The following is a 13,581-nucleotide window of genomic DNA, read 5'->3' on the forward strand; positions in this document are numbered from 1 at the left end:
TCGCGCATGCGCAGTTAAGCGAAGTGACAGGGTAGAGGCTGTTATTGTTTTGTGAACAGAAGCTCCAGCGGGTCGTTCCACTTCTCCGCCGCTTCACAAGGCGTACAACCCGGGATTTGAACTGTAGTGACCCCCGGACAGGAGGACCATGGGTGCCGGTTCGAGCACCGAGGCCGAGCGGGAGCCGCTGCTCGTTCCGTCCGGCGCGGAGGCGAGCAGACAGCCGGTGATCAGCGGCAGGGTGTACGGGAGAAGATGGCTGGTTCTGAGCCTGTTCTCCCTGCTGGGGCTCCTGCAGGGGATGGTGTGGAACTTCTGGGGACCCATCCAGAACTCGGCCGCTCTCGCTTACGGCTTCACCAAGTCCGACATCGCGGTGCTGGTGCTGTGGGGCCCGGTGGGCTTCATCCCCTGGCTGCTGTTCATGTGGTTAATGGATAAAAGAGGTGAGCGGTTCTAATGTGGTACATAATGTCCCACTGTTCGAGTCCTCGTTGTGAGCTCGACCCAGGACATCTCTCTCATAGACATCCAGAGGTTTGATGCATCCAGATCAGTGGAAACACAGTATGTTGAGTTCCTCTGTAAAAATGATTGGAAATTAGAGATAAGATACAGTTAGGCCATGATATCCTATGATATCAGAAACTTTTAAGAGATTGTAAGTCTGTCCGTGTCAGTATTTATTAAACCAACCAAGCCTTTCAAAAAGAGTGAAGTAACAGTGGCAATAGACCTAATCTATTTTTCCTGGATAACTTATTTATACGTTTAAAATGAATTTTAACCATTGACAGTTTTTTAGTGGTTAATCAATTTGTAAGTATCATGAAGTGAAGGTTTTCTCAATCCAAAAGTTTAAAATCCAGTTATTTTTTTGTGTAAACCTATTTTCAAAAATATTTAAGGTATGAAACAGAAAATGAAAGTTGAAGTAAATCAGAACAGTAGTTAGTATTTTTACTTGACAAACTTACTTATTTGATGAAGTTTTCTGTCAGTTAATCAATTCATTATTTTATCACTGCTCCTAATGTAGGTGTACACGTTTCGCTTCCATCCACCTTAAGGTGAAGTTGATATTTGTATGTTTATATTAATGAACCTCAAAATGCTGGCAGATAAAACGACTCATACCACTTTACCTTTTTAAAATCAGTGTATGTAAAGGAGTTTTCCTGTGTCCACTGTTCCATGAAGATGATTTGGAGACATCTGAGGGTTAAAAACGACTTGTGTGAGAAAATGTTTCTCTCTTTCAAGAGGTTTCAAATTCACAAGAGAGCAGCGATTGAGTAAACGTGCCTTTGAGTGATGACAGGGAGACGCCCTCTTCACTTGAGCAGTTCCTCTTCATCACCTGACTGACATGTCGGAGTTCAACTGACAGATGACATAAACAGCAACAAGATCGCCGTAACCAAGCTGCTGACAACATGAAGACCACAAGTAAAAATCTTGCCAAGAAATTACATGTGATCCTGATCTTGTGATTCTGATTCATCAGCGATTAGTGGTTCTGGGTGTTTTGTTTGCAGAGGTTAGGTTGCCACATTATACCTGCTCTCAGTTAGTGGGAGGAACATTTTAATGACAAGACTACTTAAGGTAGGGTTATACTGGGATTGACCCCTATTAGACCTGTAAAGTCATTGCTCAGTGTAACAGCTGTGTTACATACAAGTCTGCTCAGGAGTCGTATATTGAATTAGGGCATTCAGCACTCATGAATTGCATTAAAAGCACAATGTGACCCACATAACATCCAGAGGCTGTAACAGTCTCGAACTGTTTTTCTATGTTCGATACACACTCTCTGTCACACAAGTACACCGGCTCTACTTCAGTTTGTCAGTAGGGAAAATGCTCCACTCCCCTCTGGGGGTTCCTCCTACCTAAGGGCAGAAATTAAATGTATCAACAACTCAGTAGCTGCCATCCGAGAGAGGCTATAAGAAATAAAATGTTTATCTAATGAGGAATTAAGTTGTCAGTTCTTGTTGGCAGGAGTGACATGTTTTGATATTTGATGCAGCAGAACATGGAGACAAACAACTGACTTAATATATACATATACAAACATTGTCAGCATAGGTTGGAGCGTGATCATTTTGTAACACATGCAGGGTCATACTGGCGAGATATGACCAGTTTTTCCCTTCAGGCATCAGGCATGTTTCACAGTGGTAATAAAAACGCACACGATAAAAGAGAACAGCGAAGTGGAGAGCGTTTCCTTAAATGAACATCATGTGGGTGAAACTGAGACTAGACACTTCGAGGTTGACAGAAAAATGCTTTTCCCCCATTGATTCTGCAACATGCGATATTAAACAAGGAACTGTGGAATTCCTGTTGTCACCAAACTGAAACCAATAAGTCTAATACAAACTTTGAACTGATTGAGAGGTTTTAAACTGCTGTCGTTGGAGACGGCAGTTTCTGGTGCTGTTGAGTTCATGCTGACAGAACATGAACTTATGTTATTTTGTCCTCCCCGTTTACATCAATGATTGTCCACTGAGTAACAGAGATACCTCTGTGTGTAACTCAATACAATTCAGCAGCACCACAAAGCTGATAAAGTATAATTAACACTTCTCTAAAAGTGTTTAAACGCTGAGCATTGCAACATTCATACAGATCGGATTTGTTGCAGGACTCTTGTATTCAGGATTTTGATAGAGAGTTAATGGTTTAAATAAGTGACCAACTTGAGAAAACCAAATGGTCTCTGGTTCCAGCTTCTGAAATGTGATCATTTACTGCCTTTCACTGTCTTTTAATTATATTAAAGTGAATATATTTAGCATATGAACTTCGGGTCAGGCTATTTTCTTACACTTTCAGTTAATTAGAACTGGAAATAGTCATTAGCAGTAATCACCCTTTTGGAGGTATAATTAGATTATAAATATAGACTGGTGATCTCAACCATAATTCACCCCTTCAATGCCATCTCCTATCAGCCATTTTTTCTTTCTTTTTCTCCACTTCTATGATCATGTCTTGTGTCTTCCAGGTTTGCGGGCATCCCTCCTCCTCTCTGCGTTCCTCATGCTGATAGGAGCAGCTCTGCGGAGCATCCCACTGACAGATCTGCCTCTCAGGCGAAGGTAAGACTCAACTATAAACACCTGGGGGTTCAAGGAGGTCAAGTGTGATGATGAGATGAGGCTTCTGATGTCAGATGGTAGTGCTGATGATGATACTACCGGCTGCTGGCTTTTCAGGTGTAGGTCTTTTGTAAGTGTCAGTTCTGAAAAGAACAGCGCACAGCAGCAGGTTGCCCCAAACAGAGAAGCAAACTTCAGAGCGTGTCTCCTTGGAACGGTAAAATCCTCAGGACGTACAGCTTGTCATCGCAGTGCAGCTCAGTGATATTGTGTAGTCAGTTGTTAGGCGCATCCGCCCGTTCCACAATAAACTGCTTAACAGATATTTACAGTTCCTTTTGTTTACTGTTCATGTCGACAAAGGCCTGAAGGAGTTTTGCACACTCACCAGGATATTCAGATGTCATTGCAGGGTTTTATTCCCGCAGAGTAGGAAAATACACTGTTTGCTTATGATGCAGAATTTTGCTTTGTCTGGTGCAAGCAGCTCCACAATGGCGACAAGGCAGGAAGAAAGCTTCTTAGCTTTTAGCGTGTTCACCACAAGAGTTCCCTGCCTGAGCCTGTCTCGAATGCACTCTTGTGAGAGCTGCTTGTTGGACATGGTTAACTTTATCCAATAGCAACATTGCGTGATAGGGTGTTGACATTACAGCAATTTCCTGGAAAATAAGTCATGGATCTTGATGAAAAAATCCCAGCATATTAAGGGAACTGATATCTATGAATGTGTGCAGTTTATTCAACCTTAAGGTGACTGTTGGGTCTTGGCAGAAGTATGCGCTTTACTGAGTGCAATTCTAGTTGTATTTATGAATTTTCATGCAGGCTGAATCAACGTGTTTCATGGGCACTAGATAGTATAAACACCTGGATGAGAATAAGTACGATAAGCAATGGTCGCTATTATTGTTGCTTTGTCATGCCGTGTTCAGCTGTATTGATTCAAACCAAGGTGCTGTTTATTTAGACCTGTAGAGGAACAGCCAGAAAGCATCTCGGCTGCTTGAGAACAGGATTCTGTAAGACAGCTCAATATTGTGTGGATCCTATACTTATTTCTTGTGTCCTTGCTGCCAGCACCCTTATCAGCCTGCACGTTGACAGGCCATCACTGAAATCGTAAAAAATCCCATTATTCTCTCTGTGTCATTCTCAGTTTTACTCATGAGCTCAGAGTTCCTCTTTTAAAAAGAGAAAGAGCTCAGAGAAGGTCATTTCAATTATGAACGTGACTTTTTTAAATCTCATTGAATATTTCTGTGTAGTAATCTGTCTAATGACTCCATTATTAGGCCTCACAATGAGGCAATATATCATAAAATATCAATACATAGAGGAAATTGTATTTCCACAGAATGAGTCATATAGATTCCACTCCATGGATTTGAGGATTAAAAAAATAATTTTGGCCTTCAGAGAGCAGATAAATCAGTTTTGCTTCTCAGTGTCTTTCTCACTGCGTCTCATGAGGCTACGGCAAGAAAGTCATCTGTGGACTGAAAAGCCTTTTCTCCATGCATGACAAATTTAAGAAAAATAAAAGGGCTTTGTGTCAGTACTTTAGAAGGAAATCATGATTTCCTTGTGATTGGGCTTAAGTTAAAAGAGAGTATTTATGATTTCCCTGTGAAATGTTAAGTTTTGCGTCAAGGGTTTGGTTCCGCCCCTGTGGTCGTAGCAGCCTGTGTTTTTCTTCCTCACAGCCCATACAATTAACTGCTTTTGGTATCTTTGATATTTAGCAGGATCATGCAAAAAATACTCAGCTGATTTCCTTGGAATTTTGTGGAGAGGTGCGCCATAACCATGACTCAAGGAAAAACTCATTAAGTCTTAGTGCGGATCTGGATCATGGGGGGCGCATCCTGGAATTTTTGTGATTAACGTCGTGAGATTGGGGGTTTCTCAACATTTTCATTTATATCTCAGAGAATACTACATGAACCTACTCATTGCCATTCTAGTTTGTGATGGTGAACACCAATCATAGAAGTTCAGCCATCTTTCATCAAACACCTGTACAGAAGGTTTTTCTCCATCAAGTCTCATTCAACAACATTCCAGTAAAAGCTAAGGCAAGACATGTTACATACATTAGCTTACTTACGCATTTACCATACATTGATTTATTTGGAGTACACTGATCACAAAATATAGATTTTCTACAAAAGTAATCAAAAACATCCACAATTTGGTATCACAATACAGGAGAATGGAACCACGATACCCCAACCTGCCATCACAGTGGTAATAAGTTCACGCATGTAAATCACTATTTAAAGGAGGGTAAACTGGATATATTTCTTCATTTAATTTATATATATACAATTTCCCTCCACAGCAGTATGACACAATTTAAATGTATATTCATACAATCCAAATGCATTGCCCAATCATGCTGAGGAGGTATAACACATTGTTTTGAATGTTCTACCTCAGATTTGTAAAATGTTTTGCTGTTAAGCAAATGTCCACCATTTCCAATGTGAAGTTCCAGTGAGGCTAATACAGCTCCAACCGTCATTTGTTGGTGGATTTTTTCCATGGCGTCATACACTACCATAAAATAGATAAGATAAGAGATACTTTATACTTTATAGTATGTAAACTTTTCACTTCCAGAGTCTTTTACTGTAAAGGGGAAGTAGGCTCGAATAGAAAAACGAGGGGCTGCACAGAAGCAAGAAAGCTCTTCCTCTACTTGTTTGGGTTCACTGAGGGCTGGACTGTCAGTGGTTGTAACTGACACACTGACGTCTCACCCCTCATAAAACCAGCCCTGCAATGAGATGTATCAGATCTTGGTGTTTGCAGCGCTCGTGCGAAAAATGGGCACAGAGTTCAAGGTGCATTGCAGCAGTCAGAGCTGCTGGTCTGAGCAACCCTGCACAGCCTTCAGATTCTGTCTTCAAAGTGGAAAACAAGATGGCACGGTGAACGCCAAGATAACATGAATCACACAGTAAATGTTAGCTCTGACACAGTTCGGCTTAATTTGCATAGTAAATGTAACAGGTCGCAGCTCTTGAGGCCATGTTTTAATGGATGACATAGTGGATTATGCTGATGGAAACATGCAGCTCCTTGGATCGCCAGTAGATGCCACTCTTTGCTTTGCAGTAGTGGACATGGAACAATAGCAGACTGCCAGAGCTTTGTTAAATGACCTGTGGTACTGCTGCCTGTGCTGGCTCTCCTAAATGAGATATTGTTTTCATATCAGAAGTACTGTTTGGGCTTAGATGAGGATTTAGACGACCTGAGACAAAAAGAGTGGCTGCAGAATTTCCATTGTGTTGAGTTCAAGGACAAAAGAGTGATCATAAGCAGTGTTTGTGTTTCCTGCTCGACTGATCAAGAGACAAGTTCTCCAGGTTTAGAAACAGTCAAGTTCCCTCATCAGCCCCCTGCAGATCTGCAATTGTTCCGCATCTCCTTTTATGTTTGACAGGCAATTAGTTTATTTTCTTTTTATACTTTCCTCTCGATGATGTAACCTTCCTCTCTTTCAGATTTAAGATCATTTTTAGGAAATCAAAGGTAATGTAAACAGCAGAACCTCCTGTTTTTCATAACCAGGATATTCTGTGTATAGCTGCTACAGTTGTGTTTGAACAAGAAGTTTGTTTTGTGACGTTCAGACGGGAACAGAAAAGGCACTGAGGCAGCCGTGGTCACTGATTAGACCTCGCTCTGATGAAGTCTGCTCTCAAATCAAAGACATCAACTTTTTCTATCTCTTGCTTTCATGCATTCACACTTTTCTCAAGCCCCCTTCAGTCTCTTTCTATGTCTGTCTCTGTCATATATTTAAATCCAGACGTGGGGTGTGATTAATAAGTGTCTCTTAGTCACTCACACTGTCTGATTGGCCATTAGTACATGCTGTGGGTCCCGCAGCAGGCGGTCATATTTCTGTGACGATTGTTGCTGTGCCATTTTCAAGACAGAATTGTTTTAGTTTTTTATTGTATGGCAGAATTAGGTCTGTTGCCCCAGTTGGACCAAAAGCAGCCACATGATTTCACCACAGTACCATCTTCTTTGTCTCGTTCTCGATCAGATGCCGCCCGACAGGGTTCATCAATACTGATTAACTTAATCATCTCTTGTTGAAAAAAAAGCTGCTCCCTGCCCCTCATTCTGTCTCCTGCCACAGTGCGGCTGCCTCATGTGACCAATCATCCTCATCTTAGTCACCATCTGTCCTCATCACCTGTCACATTAAAGGCAATTTTCTTACTCACATCCATCCTGAGGTCTTATAGACGCTGAGGCAGGGTAATGAACTGCAGTACTTTGAAAGTACTGACCAAACTTTCTGACATAAAAGTTTCAAAAGCTGTGAAGCGCTGAAAGCCATCATTGAATTGGCCCGATTATTAGTTTGTATTCAGATGTATGCCCTCATTTTAGTGAAGTCAATTGTGTTTGGAAAACTGTAAACCCTTAAGGACTTTGGGCCTGTTTAGTTTGCTTGTTTTGTTGAAATATAAAAGTCCAGAATTTCGTTGAGTAAAACCTTTCTTGCATAGCAAACCAATATATAAAAGTCAAATCAATGGCAAATGATACCCAGTATTTCCATTGGGGTCACCCTAGGTCAGTTATTGTTGACATGGGCAAGAAGGTTATGTTTTTGCCTCTGTCCATGGCTGATCCAGAAATTATTTATTACTTCCTTTAACATTGCGAGATTTGTTTGCAGGTTTTTTTGACATTATCACCAATTCCCCAGGGAACAATTAATGGATCTTGATAGATAAAAGAAACCTGGCATTTTTGAACTGATATGTAAGAGTGTGTGCATTAATATGCGGTTGAATTAAAGGGAACTATTTGGCCTTGGCGGAGGTATGTGCTCTTTTGAGTGCCATTCTAGTTTTAAATTATAGTGATTATTTGCATTGCTTTTCAGTGTTTGGATAAGCTGGGTTTAACTGCAGGTTTTGTAATAATCCTTGTATTTAGTGACAATGCGGTATAGCATAGCATAGTCTGGTATCTGGACCCTTCACAGGCCTAAATGAAACGGTAATCACAAAACCTGTCAGGCACGATGCCGGTGATTTCCAGTTTGGTGTCAGTTCCATTTCAGTTCAGCTTACAAAACGGCCTCTCATCCCCTATCAGTTGGGATTGGCTCCATCCCCCTGCGACCCTCAAAGGATCAGCGATATAGATAATGGATGGACACACGATGGCAAATGTTTCCTATTTCCACTTGAATCAACAACTCTCTGCTGCTGGTAAATAAGATACATTATGTGTCAACATCATCAATTCAGACTAAAAACACATTTTTAACAAATCTACATAGAAAATACACTACTGCCTCATCCAACATTCATAAGCTATGAAATTATAGAATTTATTTATTGCTGCAACATCTTGACCACCTGCCACTGTGTTATCAGCTGATAGAGATTCAGTGTCATAGCAGCTGTCCCATGACACCTGCTCTCTATTCATGTTGTTTTCTCTACTCTAAGAATTACGAAACAAGTGCCATGCCGGCCCAGCCAAATGGAGTGCGGCCACAGTGATATATACGTGGTGCTGTAGTTAGCAGTAAACAAAGCGTGACACTGACAGACCAGCACATCTCGTTAATCATGGAGCGCTGCCAAGCAGTTAGAGCAGTGATGTTCACTCTCAGAGCCCCAGCACTGCTTATTTACTGTATTTTGCTGAAATACTCTTTAAACATACCGGATTAGCTGGATCAGGTTTGTTTCATACCAAATACCATTACTTTGTTGAGATCGTAACCACCGTTCTCACTAGAATGGTGCCCCTTAATGTAAGTGTTATTTCTCATATTATTTATTGTGATATACTGTTATATGTGTTTTAAAACAACCTGTAAAGCCCCGAAAGAAAATTTCCACATCTGTGAACAATAAAGATGATTATTTTTATCTGGCCAAACAAGAGCAAATTATTCCAATGTGAACTTTGTGGTGCTGGAATTGAACTACTTAGTTTGAGAACAAATAAATCAGTCACAGATGTTGAAAGACGTGTTTAATGGCCCTGATGTGTACAGTTATTAACAAGAAAGCCATCAGGGCTAGGAAATCAAACAATAATCACTGTATAATTTTCATCAAAAGTCCAATATGCTTGTACATTGTGTTAGAATGGTGAGGAGGTATAACACATAACGGATCTACCTCAGATTTGTAAAATGCTTTGCTCTTTATCGAACATTTTCGGCTTTTAAAGAAGAGTTTGAAACCACAACCTTCACTCAGGAGCATAAATCTGTCATTAAACATTCATTGTGATAATTATTGATATCACAATTTTTATGTTGATATTCATTTTGGCCATATTGCCCAGCCCTACAGGTCATTCTACAATATCTCTATTTATCCAGTGACGTCTGTAGCGAAGAGCAATTTTAGTATGCAGCAAAAATACAGCATCTGAACATTGAGTACATGTTCTTAGTACAAGTAAAGACGTGGATATCATACTCTGCAGAAACCTGTGTACTGTATTCTAACTTGGTTTCTCTGCTTGCACCAAATGGAAATGCTGTGGTTTGTGGTATTACCCAGGTTTCTTTTGTATGCAGGCACAACTTTGATCTCAATCCCATTGTAGTGTTATGTAATGATGATCAACATGCTGAGGTGAATGTGTGGCTGTTATTACACGGGGTATGAATTGTATTGCCTGTCACGCTTGTATTTCATCATTTGTCAGAAGAAAAAGGAGAAAATAACGCAGTGGTAAAACCAGACACTGGGTTCAATCCTCGACGGCTGAGGTAACTCACATGATATAGAAATGACAGAAAGGTTGGATGTGGAGGAGTGAAATAACATCATCCCTGCACCAATGCAGATGACCAGATCAGAATAATGGTAGAAATGAAGCATGTAAATGATATTTCCCACACATGATCAAAACAGGATACTGCATGTCCTCATTGTGGACGTGTGTTAATCTGTAATAGGACCCAGTTTAAAACTATTGCAGTCAAATGAGCAATAAAGACCAGGGCACTTTATAAAGAACTCCACGAAGAAAGAGTGCCGCAGAGTATTTGATGGTGTGTAGGCTGGGATGTTAGCAGGTCTGGGATGTGGGAAGGAGATATTAGTCAATCTGTCACTGACCACAGCACTTTGAATTCTGCCACTACATTTATCTCAGAGTCAGTGGAGAGCAAAGTTAGACACAGTTGGAGGGCAAAGAAGTATAATCACAGAAGGGTGAACTGAACACGTATATATACCTGCTTTATGTTTGAAGAAATGGCTTTCTATATATAGGACTGGGCACTGGACCTTAATACTAGGAACAAGTTTCTGTAGCACAGAGTATTGGAAATTGTGGAGAGCCATTATTGTTTACATATTATTTAATCAGATGGGTGGAGTTCATTTGGTTTGGACAACACCTAACATAATTTTTTTTAATGTTTATGTTCAAACAAGTTTTTTATTGTTACACCAAAACCTTTATATAATTTAGAGCCCGATGGATTTATCGTTTGGCCAATAAAAATTAGCCTATGTGAGCCTGTCGCAGACATATCAGTATCTTTAACTCTTACTTACAGAATCAATAATGCAGAAAAAATATGCACTTAAATTTTAATTTTACATTAAAATTATTTTCTTTATTCAAGTTCTAGTGGTTGGATTTGTGTTTTCTTCGTATTATAGTTTTTGTAATAAAGTGTATGGTTAAATTGTAATTTGTGATAAAGGCTTGATAAGTATGGAATACATTTTTATATATTGGCCGATATATCTGTATCAGACATTTTTTACTATATGCCCCTAAAATTCCATATCGGTCAGGCTCTAATATCATAAATGTAGCCGTCATCCCCACATAGATTGATTTTCTAATGCTTGTACTGATATGTCTTGGTTTTACAGTGCTGCTGATGGTTGCCAAGAACATGGCAGCTACACTATATAGTTTTAGGATCTCAGCAAGTCCTGATACAGTCTTATACATAAACCAAAATCTTGAGTAATATTATATTAGATCAGTGGTTCTCAAATGGGGGTACGTGTACCCCTGGGGGTACGTGAAGGTACTCCAGGGAGTACGTGAGATTTTTTTTTAATATATTTAAAATTAGCATCCATTCAAAAATCCTTTAAAAATAGTAGTTTAATAAATATTCAATAAAATATAAGTGTTTAATAAATCAGACACTGATGGCACAGCGCTTTGTATTACATCTTTTTTTCAGGGGTACTTGGCTGAAGAAATATTTCACAGGGGGTACATCACTGAAAAAAGGTTGAGAACCACTATATTAGATAATATGGAGAGATTATCATCCCTACCCATACAGTATATCTAAAGTTATTCTTTTCAAATATAATTCATTTAACTAATTGGTGATATATTTAATCCAGACGGTAATAACAAGATCTTTAAACATTGCTTAATTTACTTGATTAAACTCAAAAATCCAGTTCTCTCCGACCAGCCCGCACTCACTTATGTTGAGTAAGAATCAGCGGGGACGCTTAGCTGTCAAATCTACAATCTGAATGGAAATATAATGAGTATTTTTGAATACCAAAAACTCTGAATTAGCCAGAGATCCCACATGTCCTCTCTCTTCCTCATTATTTCTCTCCCTCTCTGCCTCTTTCCTCCCTCCATCCTTGTTCTCCTCTTATTCTCTCTCTGCTGGGCCGTCTCAAACTGCTCTGAATGAATGGGGTCTTTACTGAACTCACAGACAATCAATCAGCCGTGCGCTGTCTCTGGCGGCTGGCTGTCTCAGTTAGACAGAGCTTGAGGTGGCCGCCGGTGGTGAAGGGTCTGGTGCCATCAGGGGACGTCTCGGAGTAAATCTGTCTCATACCGCTCAGTCTGAAGTTGCACAAGTGAACCTGTAACTTGGACTCTCTGTGGAGCATCTTGTTACTTTAGCCACTGCAGATAATGAGATCTTATTATCTTTCCTTCATTATGCCAGCACATTTTGTTCAAACTTTTTTTCACGTCTGTATATTTTCAACTTAATATATACACTAATCTGAGGCTCACGTCCGTGGCCATGTTTGATTATCTTTGTTGTTTAACAGTGATTGATCCATTTCAGTTTGTTATTAGTAGGTCTCACACAAACGAAGGGTTTACAGGGGTTACACTTCTGTCATTTTCAGCACTTCTTTAGTTTTCCCAGTTGAAAAAGTCCTTGACGATGAGAAAATGGACCAAACTATTTTTCATAAAGTCATAGTTAGGTTGTTAAATGAACTTTAAGAGGTGTCACAGAACTCCAAACTTGATTTTTTTTTTTTGCAATGTCCCTGCAACTGCTGAAAGCTGACATTTTACATTTGTTCAGGGAAATCTTAAATATCATAGAGAAGTATTATATTTTCATGAATGGAGTCTAGTATTTTTTTGAGGTGATTATAGACCCACACAATGCAGACTCAACCTCTCAGAGACACTTTCATTACAAAACTTGATACCAGTAGTCAGACTTTAATTGGCCAGATAACCCTGAGTGCCCGGTCTCACCTTTCAAATATACGACCCTAATTATTATCCTGTGCACTGGCAGGGTAATTAATTAATTTCATATGAGTTTTGAATTAGGGCAGCATATGCTTGTGGTTGACTGGGGTCTTTCTGTGTGGAGTTTGCCTTGTTTCCCCTCTGTGTCTATGTGGGTTTTCTCCACGTACTCTGGCTTCCTCCCACAGTCAAGAGACATGCACATTGGGGTTAGGCTAATTGGAGACTCTAAATTGACCGTAGGTGTGAATGTCAATGGTTGTTTGTCTCTATATGTTGGTCCTGTCCAGGGTGTACCCAGCCTCTCTCCCCCGTAACCCTCAAAGGGATAAGCGGTATAGATAATGGATGAGTTCTTAGGTTGTCTTTCAATTTAGTTTTATTTGTATAGCATCAAATCATGCAACACACATTATCTCAAGGGACAAACAGTGTGTACCTTATATTAGCCCAACAGTTCATACAATGAGAAAACATTTGGCGACAATGGAGAGAAAAAGCGATGGAAACCCATGGTCATCAATGGATTATGATTCATGGTATCTGCTATAATGGCGACTACCACACCTCTTTTTTTTATATTTCGAACATGGTTGTGCAATTTTTATATTCATTTGTTGTTTTTGGTGAAGATTAAATAGCATTTTTTCTTGCTCTTTCAGGTTGATACATGGAGGTCAGCTTCTGAACGGTTTAGCTGGCCCGACCATAATGAGCGCGGGCCCCTACCTCTCGACGACGTGGTTTGCCCCCGACCAGAGAGCCACCGCGACGGCTGTGGCCTCGCTCTTCTGCTACCTTGGAAGTGCTGCTTCATTTGTAGTAGGACCTCTGGTAGTGCCGTCACCCAACAAAACCCAGAAAACCCCAACGATGGTAGCAGCAGTTTCCGTCAGCTTCATCCGAGACAGGATCCAGCTCGTTATGTATGCAGGTACTATCAGTG

General features: G+C 40.2%; 1 protein-coding gene across 2 annotated transcripts in view; it reads left to right on the forward strand.

Moving 5' to 3' along the window:
- Nucleotides 1-2: 2 nt before the first annotated feature.
- slc49a4 (solute carrier family 49 member 4) overlaps nt 3-13,581 on the forward strand; it is a 47,404-nt gene continuing 33,825 nt past the window's right edge. Inside the window, exons 1-3 of one of the 2 annotated variants that reach the window (XM_035175496.2) lie at nt 3-446; nt 3,023-3,116; nt 13,298-13,569. In XM_035175496.2, the coding sequence (XP_035031387.1) occupies nt 149-446; nt 3,023-3,116; nt 13,298-13,569 (664 nt within the window). In that variant the 5' untranslated portion in view covers nt 3-148. The remainder of the gene's footprint in view (nt 447-3,022; nt 3,117-13,297; nt 13,570-13,581) is intronic. The other variant, XM_035175497.2, reaches the window with a different exon arrangement.

Source organism: Hippoglossus stenolepis, chromosome 13 (assembly GCF_022539355.2).
Source record: "Hippoglossus stenolepis isolate QCI-W04-F060 chromosome 13, HSTE1.2, whole genome shotgun sequence".
In the NCBI taxonomy this organism is placed as follows: domain Eukaryota; kingdom Metazoa; phylum Chordata; class Actinopteri; order Pleuronectiformes; family Pleuronectidae; genus Hippoglossus; species Hippoglossus stenolepis.